Here is a 17,966-nt window from a genome sequence, read left to right on the forward strand (position 1 = left end):
CTGTCTCTGCCGAGTTAACTAGTAAACATTAATCTACAGAGAATAGACATTTGCAGAAGTAGTAAACTAGTCATACAACCAGCAATACTATACTTTCTATGCTTTCTGAGGGCTCCAGTGGCGCAATCGGTCAACGCGCGGTACTTATAAAGCAGTACGCAGCAATGCCGAGGTCGGAGGTCGAGCCTCACCTGGAGCATGATTTTAAGAAATTGAAGAATCCTCTCTGTCTCTGTTGAGTTAACTAGTAAGCATTAATCTACACTACAGAGACCAGCGATTGGCAAAAGTCCTTAACTAGTCATACAATTAGCAATACTATTATTTGTACACTTCCCCAGAGCTCCAGTGGCGCAATCGGTCAGCGCGTGGTACTTATAAAGCAGTACGCAGCAGAGCAATGCCGAGGTTGTGAGTTCGAGCCTCACCTGGAGCATGATTTTAAGAAATTGAAGAATCCTCTGTTTCGGCCGAGTTAACTAGTAAGCATTAATCTACAGAGAACAGACATTTGCAGAAGTCGTAAACTAGTCATACAACTAGCAATACTATACTATCTACGCTTTATGAGGGCTCCATTGGCGCAATCGGTCAACGCGCGGTACTTATACGGCAGTACGCAGCAGAGCAATGCCGAGGTCGGAGGTCGAGCCTCACCTGGAGCATGATTTTAAGAAATTGAAGAATCCTCTGTCTCTGCCGAGTTAACTAGTAAGCATTAAATACACTACAGAGACCAGTGATTGGCAAAAGTCCTTAACTAGTCATACAATTAGAAATACTATTATTTGTCCACTTTCCCAGAGCTCCAGTGGCGCAATCGGTCAGCGCGCGGTACTTATAAAGCAGTACGCAGCAGAGCAATGCCGAGGTTGTGAGTTCGAGCCTCACCTGGAGCATGATTTTAAGAAATTGAAGAATCCTCTGTCTCTGCCGAGTTAACTAGTAAGCATTAATCTACAGAGAACAGACATTTGCAGAAGTCGTAAACTAGTCATACAACTAGCAATACTATACTATCTACGCTTTATGAGGGCTCCATTGGCGCAATCGGTCAACGCGCGGTACTTATACGGCAGTACGCAGCAGAGCAATGCCGAGGTCGGAGGTCGAGCCTCACCTGAAGCATGATTTTAAGAAATTGAAGAATCCTCTGTCTCTGCCGAGTTAACTAGTAAGCATTAAATATACTACAGAGACCAGTGATTGGCAAAAGTCCTTAACTAGTCATACAATTAGAAATACTATTATTTGTACACTTTCCCAAAGCTCCAGTGGCGCAATCGTTCAGCGCGCAGTACTTTTAAGGCAGTACGCAGAAGAGCAATGCCGAGGTTGTGAGTTCGCGCCTCACCTGGAGCATGATTTTAAGAAATTGAAGAATCCTCTGTCTCTGCCGAGTTAACTAGTAAGCATTAATCTACAGAGAACAGACATTTGCAGAAGTCGTAAACTAGTCATACAACTAGCAATACTATACTTTCTATGTTTTCTGAGGGCTCCAGTGGCGCAATCGGTCAGCGCGCGGTACTTATAAGGCAGTACACAGCAGAGCAATGCCGAGGTTGTGAGTTCGAGCCTCACCTGGAGCATGATTTTAAGAAATTGAAGAATCCTCTGTCTATGCCGAGTTAACTAGTAAGTATTAATCTACACTAAATAGACCAGTGATTGACTAAAGTCCTTAACTAGTCATACAATTAGCAATACTATTATTTGTACACTTCCCCAGAGCTCCAGTGGCGCAATCGGTCAACGCGCAGTACTTTTAAGGCAGTACGCAGAAGAGCAATGCAGAGGTTGTGAGTTCGAGCCTCACCTGGAGCATGATTTTAAGAAATTGAAGAATCCTCTGTCTCTGCCGAGTTAACTAGTACGCATTAATCTACAGAGAATAGACATTTGCAGAAGTCGTAAACTAGTCATACAACTAGCAATACAACTAGCAATACTATACTTTCTATGATTTCTGAGGGCTCCAGTGGCGCAATCGGTCAGCGCACGGTACTTATAAAGCAGTACGCAGCAGAGCAATGCAGCAGGTTGTGAGTTCGAGCCTCACCTGGAGCATGATTTTAAGATATTGAAGAATCCTCTGTCTCTGCCGAGTTAACTAGTAAGCATTAATCTACAGAGAATAGACATTTGCAGAAGTAGTAAACTAGTCATACAACCAGCAATACTATACTTTCTATGCTTTCTGAGGGCTCCAGTGGCGCAATCGGTCAGCGCACGGTACTTATAAGGCAGTACACAGCAGAGCAATGCCGAGGTTGTGAGTTCGAGACTCACCTGGAGCATGATTTTAAGAAATTGAAGAATCCTCTGTCTCTGCTGAGTTAACTAGTAAGCATTAATCTTCAGAGAACAGACATTTGCAGAAGTCGTAAACTAGTCATACAACTAGTAATACTATACTTTCTACGCTTTATGAGGGCTCCAGTGGCGCAATCGGTCAACGCGCGGTTCTTATAAAGCAGTACGCAGCAATGCCGAGGTCGGAGATCGAGCCTCACCTGGAGCATGATTTTAAGAAATTGAAGAATCCTCTCTGTCTCTGTTGAGTTAACTAGTAAGCATTAATCTACACTACAGAGACCAGCGATTGGCAAAAGTCCTTAACTAGTCATACAATTAGAAAGACTATTATTTGTCCACTTTCCCAGAGCTCCAGTGGCGCAATCGGTCAGCGCGCGGTACTTATAAAGCAGTACGCAGCAGAGCAATGCCGAGGTTGTGAGTTCGAGCCTCACCTGGAGCATGATTTTAAGAAATTGAAGAATCCTCTGTCTCTGCCGAGTTAACTAGTAAGCATTAATCTACAGAGAACAGACATTTGCAGAAGTCGTAAACTAGTCATACAACTAGCAATACTATACTATCTACGCTTTATGAGGGCTCCATTGGCGCAATCGGTCAACGCGCGGTACTTATAAAGCAGTACGCAGCAATGCCGAGGTCGGAGGTCGAGCCTCACCTGGAGCATGATTTTAAGAAATTGAAGAATCCTCTCTGTCTCTGTTGAGTTAACTAGTAAGCATTAATCTACACTACAGAGACCAGCGCTTGGCAAAAGTCCTTAACTAGTCATACAATTAGAAAGACTATTATTTGTCCACTTTCCCAGAGCTCCAGTGGCGCAATCGGTCAGCGCGCGGTACTTATAAAGCAGTACGCAGCAGAGCAATGCCGAGGTTGTGAGTTCGAGCCTCACCTGGAGCATGATTTTAAGAAATTGAAGAATCCTCTGTCTCTGCCGAGTTAACTAGTAAGCATTAATCTACAGAGAACAGACATTTGCAGAAGTCGTAAACTAGTCATACAACTAGCAATACTATACTTTCTACGCTTTATGAGGGCTCCAGTGGCGCAATCGGTCAGCGCACGGTACTTATAAGGCAGTACACAGCAGAGCAATGCCGAGGTTGTGAGTTCGAGACTCACCTGGAGCATGATTTTAAGAAATTGAAGAATCCTCTGTCTCTGCCGAGTTAACTAGTAAGCATTAATCTACAGAGAACAGACATTTGCAGAAGTCGTAAACTAGTCATACAACTAGCAATACTATACTATCTACGCTTTATGAGGGCTCCATTGGCGCAATCGGTCAACGCGCGGTACTTATAAAGCAGTACGCAGCAATGCCGAGGTCGGAGGTCGAGCCTCACCTGGAGCATGATTTTAAGAAATTGAAGAATCCTCTGTCTCTGCCGAGTTAACTAGTAAGCATTAAATACACTACAGAGACCAGTGATTGGCAAAAGTCCTTAACTAGTCATACAATTAGAAATACTATTATTTGTACACTTTCCCAAAGCTCCAGTGGCGCAATCGTTCAGCGAACGGTACTTATAAGGCAGTACGCAGCAGAGCAATGCTGAGATTGTGAGTTCGAGCCTCACCTGGAGCATGATTTTAAGAAATTGAAGAATCCTCTGTCTCTGCCGAGTTAACTAGTAAGCATTAATCTACAGAGAACAGACATTTGCAGAAGTCGTAAACTAGTCATACAACTAGCAATACTATACTTTCTATGTTTTCTGAGGGCTCCAGTGGCGCAATCGGTCAGAGCGCGGTACTTATAAGGCACTACACAGCAGAGCAATGCCGAGGTTGTGAGTTCGAGCCTCACCTGGAGCATGATTTTAAGAAATTGAAGAATCCTCTGTCTATGCCGAGTTAACTAGTAAGCATTAATCTACACTACAGAGACCAGCGATTGGCAAAAGTCCTTAACTAGTCATACAATTAGAAATACTATTATTTGTCCATTTTACCAGAGCTCCAGTGGCGCAATCGGTCAGCGCCCGGTACTTATAAAGCAGTACGCAGCAGAGCAATGCCGAGGTTGTGAGTTCGAGCCTCACCTGGAGCATGATTTTAAGAAATTGAAGAATCCTATGTCTCTGCCGAGTTAACTAGTAAGCATTAATCTACAGAGAATAGACATTTGCAGAAGTCATACAACTAGCAATACAACTAGCAATACTATACTTTCTACGCTTTAAGAGGGCTCCAGTGGCGCAATCGGTCAGCGCGCGGTACTTATAAGGCAGTACGCAGCAGAGCAATGCCGAGATTGTGAGTTCGAGCCTCACCTGGAGCATGATTTTAAGAAATTGAAGAATCCTCTGTCTCTGCCGAGTAAACTAGTAAGAATTAATCTACACTAAATAGACCAGCGAGTGACTAAAGTCCTTAACTAGTCATACAATTAGAAATACTATTATTTGTACACTTTCCCAAAGCTCCAGTGGCGCAATCGTTCAGCGAACGGTACTTATAAGGCAGTACGCAGCAGAGCAATGCCGAGATTGTGAGTTCGAGCCTCACCTGGAGCATGATTTTAAGAAATTGAAGAATCCTCTGTCTCTGCCGAGTTAACTAGTAAGCATTAATCTACAGAGAACAGACATTTGCAGAAGTCGTAAACTAGTCATACAACTAGCAATACTATACTTTCTATGTTTTATGAGGGCTCCAGCGGCGCAATCGGTCGGCGCGCGGTACTTATAAGGCAGTAAGCAGCAGAGCAATTCCGAGATTGTGAGTTCGAGCCTCACCTGGAGCGTGATTTTAAGAAATTGAAGAATCCTCTGTCTCTGCCGAGTTAACTAGTAAGCATTAATCTACACTACAGAGACCAGCGATTGGTAAAAGTCCTTAACTAGTCATACAATTAGAAATACTATTACTTGTACACTTCCCCAGAGCTCCAGTGGCGCAATCGGTCAGCGTGCGGTACTTATAAGGCAGTACAGAAGCAGAGCGATGCCGAGGTTGTGAGTTCGAGCCTCACCTGGAGCATGATTTTAAGAAATTGAAGAATCCTCTGTCTCTGCCGAGTTAACTAGTAAGCATTAATCTACAGAGAACAGACATTTGCAGAAGTCGTAAACTAGTCATAGAACTAGCAATACTATACTTTCTACGCTTTATGAGGGCTCCATTGGCGCAATCGGTCAACGCGCGGTACTTATAAGGCAGTACACAGCAGAGCAATGCCGAGGTTGTGAGTTCGAGCCTCACCTGGAACATGATTTTAAGAAATTGAAGAATCCTCTGTCTATGCCGAGTTAACTAGTAAGCATGAATCTACACTAAATAGACCAGCAATTGGCAAAAGTCCTTAACTAGTCATACAATTAGAAATACTATTATTTGTCCATTTTACCAGAGCTCCAGTGGCGCAATCGGTCAGCGCCCAGTACTTATAAAGCAGTACACAGCAGAGCAATGCCGAGGTTGTGATTTCGAGCCTCACCTGGAGCATGATTTTAAGAAATTGAAGAATCCTATGTCTCTGCCGAGTTAACTAGTAAGCATTAATCTACAGAGAATAGACATTTGCAGAAGTCATACAACTAGCAATACAACTAGCAATACTATACTTTCTACGCTTCATGAGGGCTCCAGTGGCGCAATCGGTCAGCACGCGGTACTTATAACGCAGTACGCAGCAGAGCAATGCCGAGATTGTGAGTCCGAGCCTCACCTGGAGCATGATTTTAAGAAATTGAAGAATCCTCTGTCTCTGCCGAGTAAACTAGTAAGCATTAATCTACACTAAATAGACCAGCGAGTGACTAAAGTCCTTAACTAGTCATACAATTAGAAATACTATTATTTGTACACTTTCCCAAAGCTCCAGTGGCGTAATCGTTCAGCGAACGGTACTTATAAGGCAGTACGCAGCAGAGCAATGCCGAGATTGTGAGTTCGAGCCTCACCTGGAGCATGATTTTAAGAAATTGAAGAATCCTCTGTCTCTGCCGAGTTAACTAGTAAGCATTAATCTACAGAGAACAGACATTTGCAGAAGTCGTAAACTAGTCATACAACTAGCAATACTATACTTTCTATGTTTTATGAGGGCTCCAGCGGCGCAATCGGTCGGCGCGCGGTACTTATAAGGCAGTACGCAGCAGAGCAATTCCGAGATTGTGAGTTCGAGCCTCACCTGGAGCGTGATTTTAAGAAATTGAAGAATCCTCTGTCTCTGCCGAGTTAACTAGTAAGCATTAATCTACACTACGGAGACCAGCGATTGGTAAAAGTCCTTAACTAGTCATACAATTAGAAGTACTATTATTTGTACTCCTCCCCAGAGCTCCAGTGGCGCAATCGGTCAGCGCGCGGTACTTATAAGGCAGTACAGAAGCAGAGCGATGCCAAGGTTGTGAGTTCGAGCCTCACCTGGAGAATGATTTTAAGAAATTGAAGAATCCTCTGTCTCTGCCGAGTTAACTAGTAAGCATTAATCTACACTAAAGAGACTAGCGATTGGCAAAAGTCCTTAACTAGTCATACAATTAGAAATCCTCTGTCTCTGCCGAGTTAACTAGTAAGCATTAATCTACAGAGAACAGACTTTTGCAGAAGTTGTAAACTAGTCATACAACTAGCAATACTATACTTTCTACACTTTATGAGGGCTCCATTGGCGCAATCGATCAGCGCGCGGTACTTATACGGCAGTACGCAGAAGAGCAATGCAGAGGTTGTGAGTTCGAGCATCACCTGGAGCATAATTTTAAGAAATTGAAAAATCCTCTGTCTCTGCCGACTTAACTAGTAAGCATTAATCTACACTACAGAGACCAGCCATTGGCAAAAGTCCTTAACTAGTCATACAATTAGCAATACTATTATTTGTACACTTCCCCAGAGCTCCAGTGGCGCAATCAGTCAGTGCGCGGTACTTATAAAGCAGTACGCAGCAGAGCAATGCCGAGGTGGTGAGTTCGAGCCTCACCTGGAGCATGATTTTAAGAAATTGAAGAATCCTCTGTCTCTGCCGAGTTAACTAGTAAGCATTAATCTACAGAGAATACACATTTGCAGAAGTAGTAAACTAGTCATACAACCAGCAATACTATACTTTCTATGTTTTCTGAGGGCTCCAGTGGCGCAATCGGTCAGCGCACGGTACTTATAAGGCAGTACACAGCAGAGCAATGCCGAGGTTGTGAGTTCGAGACTCACCTGGAGCATGATTTTAAGAAATTGAAGAATCCTCTGTCTCTGCTGAGTTAACTAGTAAGCATTAATCTTCAGAGAACAGACATTTGCAGAAGTCGTAAACTAGTCATACAACTAGTAATACTATACTTTCTACGCTTTATGAGGGCTCCAGTGGCGCAATCGGTCAACGCGCGGTACTTATAAAGCAGTACGCAGCAATGCCGAGGTCGGAGGTCGAGCCTCACCTGGAGCATGATTTTAAGAAATTGAAGAATCCTTTCTGTCTCTGTTGAGTTAACTAGTAAGCATTAATCTACACTACAGAGACCAGCGATTGGCAAAAGTCCTTAACTAGTCATACAATTAGAAAGACTATTATTTGTCCACTTTCCCAGCGCTCCAGTGGCGCAATCGGTCAGCGCGCGGTACTTATAAAGCAGTACGCAGCAGAGCAATGCCGAGGTTGTGAGTTCGAGCCTCACCTGGAGCATGATTTTAAGAAATTGAAGAATCCTCTGTCTCTGCCGAGTTAACTAGTAAGCATTAATCTACAGAGAACAGACATTTGCAGAAGTCGTAAACTAGTCATACAACTAGCAATACTATACTATCTACGCTTTATGAGGGCTCCATTGGCGCAATCGGTCAACGCGCGGTACTTATACGGCATTACGCAGCAGAGCAATGCCGAAGTTGGAGGTCGAGCCTCACCTGGAGCATGATTTTAAGAAATTGAAGAATCCTCTGTCTCTGCCGAGTTAACTAGTAAGCATTAATATACACTACAGAGACCAGCGACTGGCAAAAGTCCTTAACTAGTCATACAATTAGAAATACTATTATTTGTACACTTTCCCAAAGCTCCAGTGGCACAATCGGTCAGCGCGCGGTACTTATAAAGCAGTACGCAGCAGTGGAATGCCGAAGTTGTGAGTTCAAGCCTCACCTGGAGCATGACTTTAAGAAATTGAAGAGTCCTCTGTCTCTGCCGAGTTAACTAGTAAGCATTAATCTACAGAGAACAGACATTTGCGGAAGTCGTAAACTAGTTTTACAACTAGCAATACTATACTTTCTACGCTTTATGAGGGCTCCAGTGGCGCAATCGGTCAGCATGCGGTACTTATAAGGCAGTACGCAGCAGAGCAATGCCGAGGTTGTGAGTTCAAGCCTCACCTGGAGCATGATTTTAAGAAATTGAAGAATCCTCTGTCTCTGCCGAGTTAACTAGTAAGCATTAATCTACAGAGAACAGACATTTGCAGAAGTCGTAAACTAGTTTTACAACTAGCAATACTATACTTTCAACGCTTTATGAGGACTCCAGTGGCGCAATCGGTCAGCACGCGGTACTTATAAGGCAGTACGCAGCAGAGCAATGCAGAGGTTGTGAGTTCGAGCCTCACCTGGAGCATGATTTTAAGAAATTGAAGAATCCTCTGTCTCTGCCGAGTTAACTAGTAAGCATTAATCTACAGAGAACAGACATTTGCAGAAGTCGTAAACTAGTCATACAACTAGCAATACTATACTTTCTACGCTTTATGAGGGCTCCATTGGCGCAATCGGTCAACGCGCGGTACTTATACGGCATTACGCAGCAGAGCAATGCCGAGGTTGTGAGTACGAGCCTCACTTGGAGCATGATTTTAAGAAATTGAAGAATCCTCTGTCTCTGCCGAGTTAACTAGTAAGCATTAATCTACAGAGAACAGACATTTGCAGAAGTCGTAAACTAGTTATACAACTAGCAATACTATACTTTCTATGTTTTCTGAGGGCTCCAGTGGCGCAATCGGTCAGCGCGCGGTACTTATAAGGCAGTACACAGCAGAGCAATGCCGAGGTTGTGAGTTCGAGCCTCACCTGGAGCATGATTTTAAGAAATTAAAGAATCCTCTGTCTATGCCGAGTTAAGTAGTAAGCATTAATCTACACTACAGAGACCAGCCATTGGCAAAAGTCCTTAACTAGTCATACAATTAGAAATACTATTATTTGTCCATTTTACCAGAGCTCCAGTGGCGCAATCGGTCAGCGCGCGGTACTTATACGGCATTACGCAGCAGAGCAATGCCGAGGTTGTGAGTTCGAGCCTCACCTGGAGCATGATTTTAAGAAATTGAAGAATCCTCTGTCTCTGCCGAGTTAACTAGTAAGCATTAATCTACACTACAGAGACCAGCGATTGACAAAAGTCCTTAACTAGTCATACAATTAGCAATACTATATTTGTATAGTCCTAGAGCTCCAGTGGCGCAATCGGTCAACGCGCGGTACTTATAAGGCAGTACGCAGCAGAGCAATGCCGAGATTGTGAGTTCGAGCCTCACCTGGAGCATGTTTTTCAGAAATTGAAGAATCCTCTCTGTCTCTGCCGAGTTAACTAGTAAGCATTAATCTACAGAGAACAGACATTGCAGAAGTCGTAAACTAGTCATACAACTAGCAATATTATACTTTCCTGCCGGTTGAAACTCCTTTGCCTTCACGTTACAATTGACCCTTCCCATTGATTTAGCACAATCAACTGGAAGTAAAGGGTAATTCAGGCACCATCTATGCACTGAGCAAAGGCACCTTGGGACTGCGACAGACAGTTCACAACCTCCCATTATTTGCAAGATGATAAAACAAGAGCTAAAGAGTAAAGGTGCAGGACTGGAGACCAGAAAAGACCGGGAGCCGGGCAGCTGAGTGGGTCCCTAAGGTTGTTATTTAGCTGCATAAAAAAACAATCAGCTTAACAAGCAAAATAGTTATTAGACTCCCCTCATGAGGGCCTGCTTAGGCTTCTGGTCTATTGTCGCATCTCTGCTCTGATCACTTTGACAACTGTTATAGTAGATAAAGCATATGCCAGAGGAGCAGAATCAATGATTTTGCCTAAAACAAAAAGGAATTACTTTGAAAGCTAGAGACTCATTTTAAACTTGAGGCTATTCAGTCACAAGCATAATGTTAACCAGTCAACCAACAGTGATGGGCAGTAATGCGTTAGAAGTAACGCGTTACTGTAATCCGATTACTTTTTTCAAGTAACAAGTAAAGTAAGGGATTACAATTGCAAAAACAGTAATTAGATTACTGTTACTTCCCCGTTAGCAGGCTGCGTTAATGCGTTATTTTTTAACCTTGATTTTGTTTCGTGAGACTGTCTCGTGTCGGGACGCGGGTCGAGTGACAATGACGTATGAGCGCCGTCAGTCAGTGTAGTGTTGAACGTGAAAAGACAACATGGACCGTGGAAGAGAACAAGACTATGCAGCGTTTAATGCTTGGAAGTACCGACATTACTTTGAGTTTAACCCAGTTAAAGGTGACAAAAAAATCAGCATCCGCTGTACACTCTGCATGGGAATAAAACTTTTATCCACAGCGAAAAATTCCACCTCAAATCTGAGCAAACACCTAGCAAGCCGTCACAGGAATGTGAAACTTTTAACGCTGCTAACAATATCTATATAGCCTACTATCTACAAACATTAATAATATAAATATTAACATATTATACATCGTTTAAAAGGTCTACGGGTTTAGCATCAGTGTATGGTCTCTGTTTTGAGATACAGATGCTCTAGCATGATAAACATAGTATTTTGTGACAGAAGTCCAGATGACAACATGCAGAATATAAACGGGACTTCTTACCTTGGTGTTAATATAATGGAATGAACTTAAGGGAAAATTACATTTACTGTAAGGTGCTTTATGCAATCGGGCCCTGTTGCTTTATACTGTAGCATATTCAGGTCGTGCATCGTGTTTTTTGAGTAATCAGTAACTAATTACTATTTCCAAGTAACTTGAGCAACACTGCTGCCCAATAATGCCATTGTCAAAATGTGAATGAAAACAGCAATAGCGTTCTCTGAATGCTTGTATAAGCTTTGACAGAAATCGCAGGCATTAGAAGGGAATTTGGGCACTTCCCCATACAAACAAAATGAAATTCTCTTTTTTCATGGGCTTGTAACTTAAGTTGGTCTTTACCGCTGTCCAAACAGCTTGCCATACGTTATTGGTTTATTTATACTAATGACACCAGTGAGGTCTGGACACATGCAGTGCTAGGGGCAAATACACACGCGTGAAACTGGACATCACTACTGTAGCTGTCATAACTGGAGCTGAGCACAGAGGCCAGGCAGATGCCATGGTTGAGGTGTGGATGGCAAAAAAGTGCTTGGCTTGGATGAGGGCCATACTGTCCCACAGTGATGTGGACAAAAGACTGCTTGGCTTGGATGAAGGCCATCCTGTCCCACAGTGATGTGACCAGAAGAGCTCCTTTCATTGCATGCTGCCGGGGAACTGGGGGGATCTGGTTTACAGTTTTTTACAATCGCTATGACAGTTTTTTCAATACATTTAACAAATTTCCTAAACTCTTAACACACCAACACACCTAAAACACACAATTGGCAAAACGGTTAATTTCATGTTCAAAATCACACATTGTAAACTAAACTCCAAAACTAATTTTCAAAATACAACAATCCACTAACACAATATACTATGTCTACAAAACAATGCAAACAGGTTTCAAAAGCAAATAATTATTCAAAACACTAACACGTGTTTTCTTCCAACTGAAACATTTAGTCAATCATAACACACTGACAAAAAAACAACTATCATCAGCTGAAATAACAGAAACTGCATTGCTTTATGTGTCAGATATGCCCTTGTACAACAGACAGTATATTGTATTGATCATAGAATGTGTTTTGCACAGTTTTTTGAACCCTCTCTGCATTTTTGTTTTGTTGGGTTTAGTAAATCCATGCATTTTGTTTCTTTTGCTGCAGAAATTCAATACAAAAAAAATGAATGACCATCTCAGAGTAGCTTTATAGAATGTACAGTTTATGAAAAAAATAGAAGACAGAAAAAGAGACATAATTGCTGCAGTAAAGACTTTATTTGCAAAATGACATTACTGCAAGATATTCAAACAGAAAAAGCACCAGAATAAAAAGTTATCTTCTAATCTGCCCGGTCTTCTGCATTTGGCCACATGTTCTCATCCACATCACACCTGATATCTTCTCTGGCAAGGCACCTTGGGAAGAATCTTTTTGCATGCCTTATCCACCCCTGGCAGTGTTCAGCTGTGATGTCTTGGCATGCAGCACCCATTGCATCCAGGAGGGTCATTTGGTCATGTGGACGATGGTCAAAAACCTTCCATCTCCAGGCTGAAAAAAACTCTTCAATGGGGTTGAGGAAAGGGGAGTAAGGGGCAAGGAAAAGGGACATCATCCTTGGATGGGCGTCAAACCAGGCTGTGACTGCACTGGAATGGTGGAATGCCACATTGTCCCATGTGATCACATATATTGCCAAATGGTCTCCCACCTGTCCCCTTTCTACTTCTGGCACCAGTCTTTCGTGTAGTTCTTCTAAAAATAGGAGAAGCCGGTCGGTGTTGTAGGGGCCAATCTCACATTTATGTAGGAGTGGACCGTTGTTGGAGATTGCAGCGCACATGGTGATGTTGGCTCCTCTCTGGCCCGGCACAGTGACTGTGGCCCTTTTGCCAATTATGTTTCTCCCACGGCGACGCCTTTTCGCCAAGTTGAAGCCAGCCTCATCAACATAGATAATTTCATGTGGGACTTGATTGGCCTCCAACTCCATGACTCTCTGAAAGTAATTAGACACAGTGTATGTAGGGCTGTACTGTATATCTACTGTATGCACTACAGTAATGTACTACAAGTTTATAGAGTAGTTTACTGCAAAACACACTGTGTCTAGTACAGTAATGACTGTATTTCATAACCTTACCTGGACATATTGGTGACGGAGTTCTTTGATGCGCTCACTGTTCCTTTCAAAGGGAACTTTGTATAGTTGTTTCATTCGGACTCTGTGTTTAGCTAGAGTCCGAGAAATGGTTGTTATGCTGATTGCTGCAATGTTCGCAAAGACAAGGTTGTCCTCTACAACTCTGGACTGAATGTCCTTCAGTTTTATTTCATTGTCAGCAACTACTATGTTAACAATAGCTAGTTCCTGTTCTTCATTTAGGAGCTGTCCTCTGCCCCCTGAGGGAGGTAGACGTTCAATCCTTAGAGAGGCAAAATACAGTTACATATTAGAGCCTGGAGGCATACAGTCAATCTACTGTAAATGGTAAAAGTATTTACACTTTGATGTAAGAGAAGCAATATCCTACCTGTTGGTTTCTCTGAAAATACGGACAATGGATGCCACTGTGTCACGGCTGAGATTTGGCTGTACTCTTTCACCAGCCTCTCTGTATGATAGCCCATGGTTTATGACATGGTCAATGATAGTAGCTCTTATTTGATTAGTTACCCTAGCTCTGGTCCTTCTTTGAGCACCACCACGCATTCTAACTCCTCTCCCTCTAGCTTGCCCCACTCCTCTCCCTTGCCCTTGCCCCACTCCTCTCCGTTGTCCTTGCCCCACTCCTCTCCCTTGTCCTTGCCTGACTCCTATCCCTTGTCCTTGCCCCACTCCTCTCCCTTGTCCTTGCCCCACTCCTCTCCCTTGTACTTGCCCCACTCCTCTCCCTTGTCCTTGCCCCACTCCTCCCCCTTGTCCTTGCCCCACTCCTCTCCCTTGTACTTGCCCCACTCCTCTCCCTTGTCCTTGCCCCACTCCTCTCCCTTGTACTTGCCCCACTCCTCTCCCTTGTCCTTGCCCCACTCCTCCCCCTTGTCCTTGCCCCACTCCTCTCCCTTGTACTTGCCCCACTCCTCTCCCTTGTCCTTGCCCCACTCCTCTCCCTTGTCCTTGCCCCACTCCTCCCCCTTGTCCTGGTACTCTTCTTCCTCTCCCTCGTGGAGGCATTTTTTCTTTCTTTCTTTCTTTCTTTCTTTCTTTCTTTCTTTCTTTCTTTCTTTCTTTCTTTCTTTGTGTTGCTCTATATTGTTCCTTTTACCCACAAGATCAGCCCACAGAGTCCTCTTTTATACCATATGGTCATGCGATTGAAAGAACCTCAACATCTTCCTAGATGGGAATCAGCTGTGATTTATATATTTGCATAACTTACAGTTTTTCTGAATTGCTAAAACACTAAACCCCAATCTCTGAACCAAATTCATAGTGGCCTAAACCCATTTGTCAAATCATGCACTCTTTTTGCAAAATACTAAACACAAACTTCTCACTAAAACACACATTTCACACTGCAATGCACTTGTTTTATAAATGCTAAACACAGGCAGGCAAAAGTTGAACACAACTAAAACACCGTTATCATCGAGTAAACACAACAACTCAAAATTCTACACACCTTTATCTAAAGGTATTTTTTACCAATTGTGTGAATTGGAAACAGTCTGAGAGGCAGATGAAGAGTATGAGGAAGAAAAGGACACCAGAGACGATGCAATTGGCAAAATTTGCAGTTGGATTGCTGACTTTTTACAAAATACAAGTGCTGCTTACAGTAATATTGAAAACTTACTATTACTTGCAGTACTTACAGTAAAGTATTCACTATATTCACTGAACTAAACTTGTGATTACAGTAATAGAGATTTTTAACAGTATTTGTCAAGTGTGTCGTTATGTACAATAAACGTGTATTTTTCTGTAAGCAGATCTCCTGGATGTTGTGTTTTCCATTTTTTAGGGTAGTGTCTAATGGATGCTTGTAGTGTTTTATATTATAGACTTATGTGTGTATGATTTGAAAGCTTAGTTTGATTTTGAGTACAAGTGAAATGGTTTTGAAGCAATTGTTTGATTTTGCTAGAAGAGTCAGGGGTTCTGTGAATTTTGTTTAAAAATGGGATTTGTGTTTAAGGTTTTGAGAAAATGAGTGATGGTTTCAAAAAATGTGTTTTAGCAATTCAGAAAAACTGTAAATCAGCTGTTTCTCAGTAACAATATAATAAAATACAGGAGATATATTTGTATTTCAATTCACAATATAAACAGCTGTTTAACTTGACTTTAGCATGTAAGGTTAGGTTTAGAACGTGGTGTTATCTGTTCTGACATACAGTGTTAAAGCATTGGTAAATTTGGCAGTAAAAATACATTGTTTTGGTCTTGTTTGAGCTTGTCTGTAAAAGAAGTTCAAGCATTTTAAATGTGTGTTAATTGTATGCATTTTGTGTTAAACCAACAAGAAATGTGTTAATTGTATAGCTTACATAGGTGGATGTAGTGCTAACTGTGTTAAGAGTTTTGAAAACTTGTTAAAAGTATTGAAAAAGGTGTCATAGCAATCGTAAAAAACTGTAATACCAGCCAGCTGCCTGAACTGAGCGCTTTAATACAATGTTTGTTATGTTTGTGGTTGATTGAGATTTTTACCTATATGTGTATAATTAAATTGAAAATAAAGGGAGAAAATGTGATGAAAATGTTGAAACATTTGAGGTGGTTTCTTACTATTTTAAGGGATCGTAAATTTGTGCAATTTGTGATCTTTCTGTCTTAAACAACAGAACCCATGACAAAGCAACAGATGTCATATCTGTCATTTCAGAAGTACCTATAAGTAACAAAATAAAGTATGATACTTTTTGAAGTTTTGAGTAAAATGTGCCAAAGAATGCATTGAAATAATATGATAAATTGTTCTCTAAGTGTAAAAAAAATATCCAGACATGGTTTTACATGTCCATTTACAACCCTAGGATTTGCCTTAATAATGAAATGGTCTATTATTACTTTATTTGAAAGGGTTATGATTCATGAATAATAATGTTGAGCTTTGCTCTGATTGGTTGTTTCTCAGAGCAGTTCAGTTGCTCTTTGTGTGTGTGTAAACAGACTTTGGGCTCTATTTTAAAGAGCACCAATTATGCTAATAAATTAGCACGTTAGCACGTTATTGTAATATCCCATAGTACATACATGTTATTACAGTTTTTCTGAATTGCTAAAACACATTTTTTGAAACCATCACTCATTTTCTCAAAACCTTAAACACAAATCCCAACTTTAAACAAAATTCACAGAACCCCTGACTCTTATAGCAAAATCAAACAATTGCTTCAAAACCTTTTCACTTGTACTCAAAATCAAACTAAGCTTTCAAATCATACACACATAAGTCTATAATATAAAACACTACAAGCATCCATTAGACACTACCTTAAAAAATGGAAAACACAACATCCAGGAGATCTGCTTACAGAAAAATACATGTTTACTGTACATAACAACACAATTGACAAATACTGTTAAAAATCTCTATCACTGTAATCACAAGTTTAGTTGAGTGAATATAGTGAATACTTTACTGTAAGTACTGCAAGTAATAGTAAGTTTTCAATATTACTGTAAGCAGCACTTGTATTTTGTAAAAAGTCAGCAATCCAACTGCAAATTTTGTCAATTGCATCGTCTCTGGTGTCCTTTTCTTCCTCATACTCTTCATCTGCCTCTCAGACTGTTTCCAATTCACACAATTGGTAAAAAATACCATTAGATAAAAGTGTGTAGAATTTTGAGTTGTTGTGTTTACTCGATGATAACGGTGTTTTAGTTGTGTTCAACTTTTGCCTGCCTGTGTTTAGTATTTATAAAACAAGTGCATTGCAGTGTGAAATGTGTGTTTTAGTGAGAAGTTTGTGTTTAGAATTTTGCAAAAAGAGTGCATGATTTGACAAATGGGTTTAGGCCACTATGAATTTGGTTTAGAGATTGGGGGTTAGTGTTTTAGCAATTCAAAAAAACTGTAAAACTTTAATGAATGCATTGTGAGTCTTATAAATTGCTTACATACCTCACCGATTTCTGCCTGTCTGGAAAACGCTCGGTTTAGTTCCTGTCTCTGCCTCCCAAAATGTCTAGTGTATTCGGATTGGTCAGATGACTACTCAACTGTTATTGGTCAACTGGGTTCGGCGTGTGTTTGAAGGGTTTCGCCCCTGACTAGGCGTGGGTTTTCCGGTTCTGACTGAGAGTCACAGGCAACGTAAACAAGCGCTATATTTCTCTATAAACGATGGTGTCTGTACTGCCTTACCACTTCGAGCTCGATCCAGAGAGTTCAGACGGCCGTTACGATATAAACGATCTCCGTCAATGAACGCGAATGGATTTAACTTTTTTAGGTGTCCTTAGCTCTGCCAGAATGCTAAACGAAGACGAAAATGTGTTGCAAAGACATCCAAAAGGTAATTATAATGTACTACATTACTTTGCAAACTATATGGAAACACCAAATGTAGCACATGGAAAGTATTTTTTGAAATGATTATAAAACTATTTCACTTGTTAACATTATTTTACTATAGTAAACTTTATTATAAAATACTGCTTACATACTATATTACTGTGCAAACTATATGGAAACACCAAATGTAGCACATAGAAAGTATTTGTTGAAATGATTATAAAACTATTTCATTTGTTAACATTATTTTACTATAGTAAACTGTATTATAAAAGACTTCTTACATACTATATTACTGTGCAAACTATATGGAAACACCAAATGTAGCACATAGAAAGTATTTGTTGAAATGATTATAAAACTATTTCATTTGTTAACATTATTT

General features: G+C 41.2%; 1 protein-coding gene and 20 non-coding genes across 21 annotated transcripts; 20 read left to right on the forward strand and 1 right to left on the reverse strand.

Moving 5' to 3' along the window:
- The first annotated feature begins 342 nt into the window (after positions 1–342).
- trnai-uau (transfer RNA isoleucine (anticodon UAU)) lies at positions 343–436 on the forward strand. Its single transcript has 2 exons — positions 343–380; positions 401–436. It is a non-coding gene; the product is annotated as a tRNA-Ile (tRNA).
- A 369-nt stretch (positions 437–805) lies between these two features.
- Positions 806–899, forward strand: trnai-uau (transfer RNA isoleucine (anticodon UAU)). The gene is made up of 2 exons: positions 806–843; positions 864–899. It is a non-coding gene; the product is annotated as a tRNA-Ile (tRNA).
- Positions 900–1,498: 599 nt separating this feature from the next.
- On the forward strand, positions 1,499–1,592 carry trnai-uau (transfer RNA isoleucine (anticodon UAU)). Its single transcript has 2 exons — positions 1,499–1,536; positions 1,557–1,592. It is a non-coding gene; the product is annotated as a tRNA-Ile (tRNA).
- Positions 1,593–2,206: 614 nt separating this feature from the next.
- Positions 2,207–2,300, forward strand: trnai-uau (transfer RNA isoleucine (anticodon UAU)). The gene is made up of 2 exons: positions 2,207–2,244; positions 2,265–2,300. It is a non-coding gene; the product is annotated as a tRNA-Ile (tRNA).
- Positions 2,301–2,667: 367 nt separating this feature from the next.
- trnai-uau (transfer RNA isoleucine (anticodon UAU)) lies at positions 2,668–2,761 on the forward strand. Its single transcript has 2 exons — positions 2,668–2,705; positions 2,726–2,761. It is a non-coding gene; the product is annotated as a tRNA-Ile (tRNA).
- Positions 2,762–3,128: 367 nt separating this feature from the next.
- Positions 3,129–3,222, forward strand: trnai-uau (transfer RNA isoleucine (anticodon UAU)). Its single transcript has 2 exons — positions 3,129–3,166; positions 3,187–3,222. It is a non-coding gene; the product is annotated as a tRNA-Ile (tRNA).
- Positions 3,223–3,358: 136 nt separating this feature from the next.
- On the forward strand, positions 3,359–3,452 carry trnai-uau (transfer RNA isoleucine (anticodon UAU)). The gene is made up of 2 exons: positions 3,359–3,396; positions 3,417–3,452. It is a non-coding gene; the product is annotated as a tRNA-Ile (tRNA).
- Positions 3,453–4,046: 594 nt separating this feature from the next.
- trnai-uau (transfer RNA isoleucine (anticodon UAU)) lies at positions 4,047–4,140 on the forward strand. The gene is made up of 2 exons: positions 4,047–4,084; positions 4,105–4,140. It is a non-coding gene; the product is annotated as a tRNA-Ile (tRNA).
- Positions 4,141–4,281: 141 nt separating this feature from the next.
- On the forward strand, positions 4,282–4,375 carry trnai-uau (transfer RNA isoleucine (anticodon UAU)). The gene is made up of 2 exons: positions 4,282–4,319; positions 4,340–4,375. It is a non-coding gene; the product is annotated as a tRNA-Ile (tRNA).
- Positions 4,376–4,512: 137 nt separating this feature from the next.
- Positions 4,513–4,606, forward strand: trnai-uau (transfer RNA isoleucine (anticodon UAU)). Its single transcript has 2 exons — positions 4,513–4,550; positions 4,571–4,606. It is a non-coding gene; the product is annotated as a tRNA-Ile (tRNA).
- Positions 4,607–5,212: 606 nt separating this feature from the next.
- trnai-uau (transfer RNA isoleucine (anticodon UAU)) lies at positions 5,213–5,307 on the forward strand. The gene is made up of 2 exons: positions 5,213–5,250; positions 5,272–5,307. It is a non-coding gene; the product is annotated as a tRNA-Ile (tRNA).
- A 1,302-nt stretch (positions 5,308–6,609) lies between these two features.
- trnai-uau (transfer RNA isoleucine (anticodon UAU)) lies at positions 6,610–6,704 on the forward strand. Its single transcript has 2 exons — positions 6,610–6,647; positions 6,669–6,704. It is a non-coding gene; the product is annotated as a tRNA-Ile (tRNA).
- Positions 6,705–7,169: 465 nt separating this feature from the next.
- On the forward strand, positions 7,170–7,263 carry trnai-uau (transfer RNA isoleucine (anticodon UAU)). The gene is made up of 2 exons: positions 7,170–7,207; positions 7,228–7,263. It is a non-coding gene; the product is annotated as a tRNA-Ile (tRNA).
- A 136-nt stretch (positions 7,264–7,399) lies between these two features.
- On the forward strand, positions 7,400–7,493 carry trnai-uau (transfer RNA isoleucine (anticodon UAU)). The gene is made up of 2 exons: positions 7,400–7,437; positions 7,458–7,493. It is a non-coding gene; the product is annotated as a tRNA-Ile (tRNA).
- A 367-nt stretch (positions 7,494–7,860) lies between these two features.
- trnai-uau (transfer RNA isoleucine (anticodon UAU)) lies at positions 7,861–7,954 on the forward strand. Its single transcript has 2 exons — positions 7,861–7,898; positions 7,919–7,954. It is a non-coding gene; the product is annotated as a tRNA-Ile (tRNA).
- A 370-nt stretch (positions 7,955–8,324) lies between these two features.
- On the forward strand, positions 8,325–8,418 carry trnai-uau (transfer RNA isoleucine (anticodon UAU)). Its single transcript has 2 exons — positions 8,325–8,362; positions 8,383–8,418. It is a non-coding gene; the product is annotated as a tRNA-Ile (tRNA).
- A 136-nt stretch (positions 8,419–8,554) lies between these two features.
- On the forward strand, positions 8,555–8,648 carry trnai-uau (transfer RNA isoleucine (anticodon UAU)). Its single transcript has 2 exons — positions 8,555–8,592; positions 8,613–8,648. It is a non-coding gene; the product is annotated as a tRNA-Ile (tRNA).
- A 596-nt stretch (positions 8,649–9,244) lies between these two features.
- Positions 9,245–9,338, forward strand: trnai-uau (transfer RNA isoleucine (anticodon UAU)). The gene is made up of 2 exons: positions 9,245–9,282; positions 9,303–9,338. It is a non-coding gene; the product is annotated as a tRNA-Ile (tRNA).
- A 141-nt stretch (positions 9,339–9,479) lies between these two features.
- Positions 9,480–9,573, forward strand: trnai-uau (transfer RNA isoleucine (anticodon UAU)). Its single transcript has 2 exons — positions 9,480–9,517; positions 9,538–9,573. It is a non-coding gene; the product is annotated as a tRNA-Ile (tRNA).
- A 138-nt stretch (positions 9,574–9,711) lies between these two features.
- On the forward strand, positions 9,712–9,805 carry trnai-uau (transfer RNA isoleucine (anticodon UAU)). The gene is made up of 2 exons: positions 9,712–9,749; positions 9,770–9,805. It is a non-coding gene; the product is annotated as a tRNA-Ile (tRNA).
- A 2,201-nt stretch (positions 9,806–12,006) lies between these two features.
- Positions 12,007–13,872, reverse strand: LOC141280968 (uncharacterized). The gene is made up of 3 exons (XM_073812485.1): positions 13,649–13,872; positions 13,258–13,540; positions 12,007–13,113 (listed from the first exon to the last, which is right to left on the reverse strand). Exons 1-3 carry the CDS (start codon positions 13,825–13,827, stop codon positions 12,454–12,456), a joined length of 1,122 nt encoding a protein of 373 aa, XP_073668586.1. The 5' UTR covers positions 13,828–13,872; the 3' UTR covers positions 12,007–12,453.
- Positions 13,873–17,966: the final 4,094 nt, after the last annotated feature.

This window comes from Paramisgurnus dabryanus, chromosome 17 (genome assembly GCF_030506205.2).
Source record: "Paramisgurnus dabryanus chromosome 17, PD_genome_1.1, whole genome shotgun sequence".
Classification (NCBI taxonomy): domain Eukaryota; kingdom Metazoa; phylum Chordata; class Actinopteri; order Cypriniformes; family Cobitidae; genus Paramisgurnus; species Paramisgurnus dabryanus.

Bases quoted from the DNA above. Each gene is read 5' to 3' on its own strand.
- LOC141280968 (XM_073812485.1), bottom strand. From the start codon at position 13,827: ATGCGTGGTGGTGCTCAAAGAAGGACCAGAGCTAGGGTAACTAATCAA. The intron at 13,541-13,648 runs GTAGGATATTGC...TGCCTCTCTAAG, and splicing joins ATTTTCAGAGAAACCAACAG to GATTGAACGTCTACCTCCCT. The intron at 13,114-13,257 runs GTAAGGTTATGA...AATTACTTTCAG, and splicing joins TCCGTCACCAATATGTCCAG to AGAGTCATGGAGTTGGAGGC.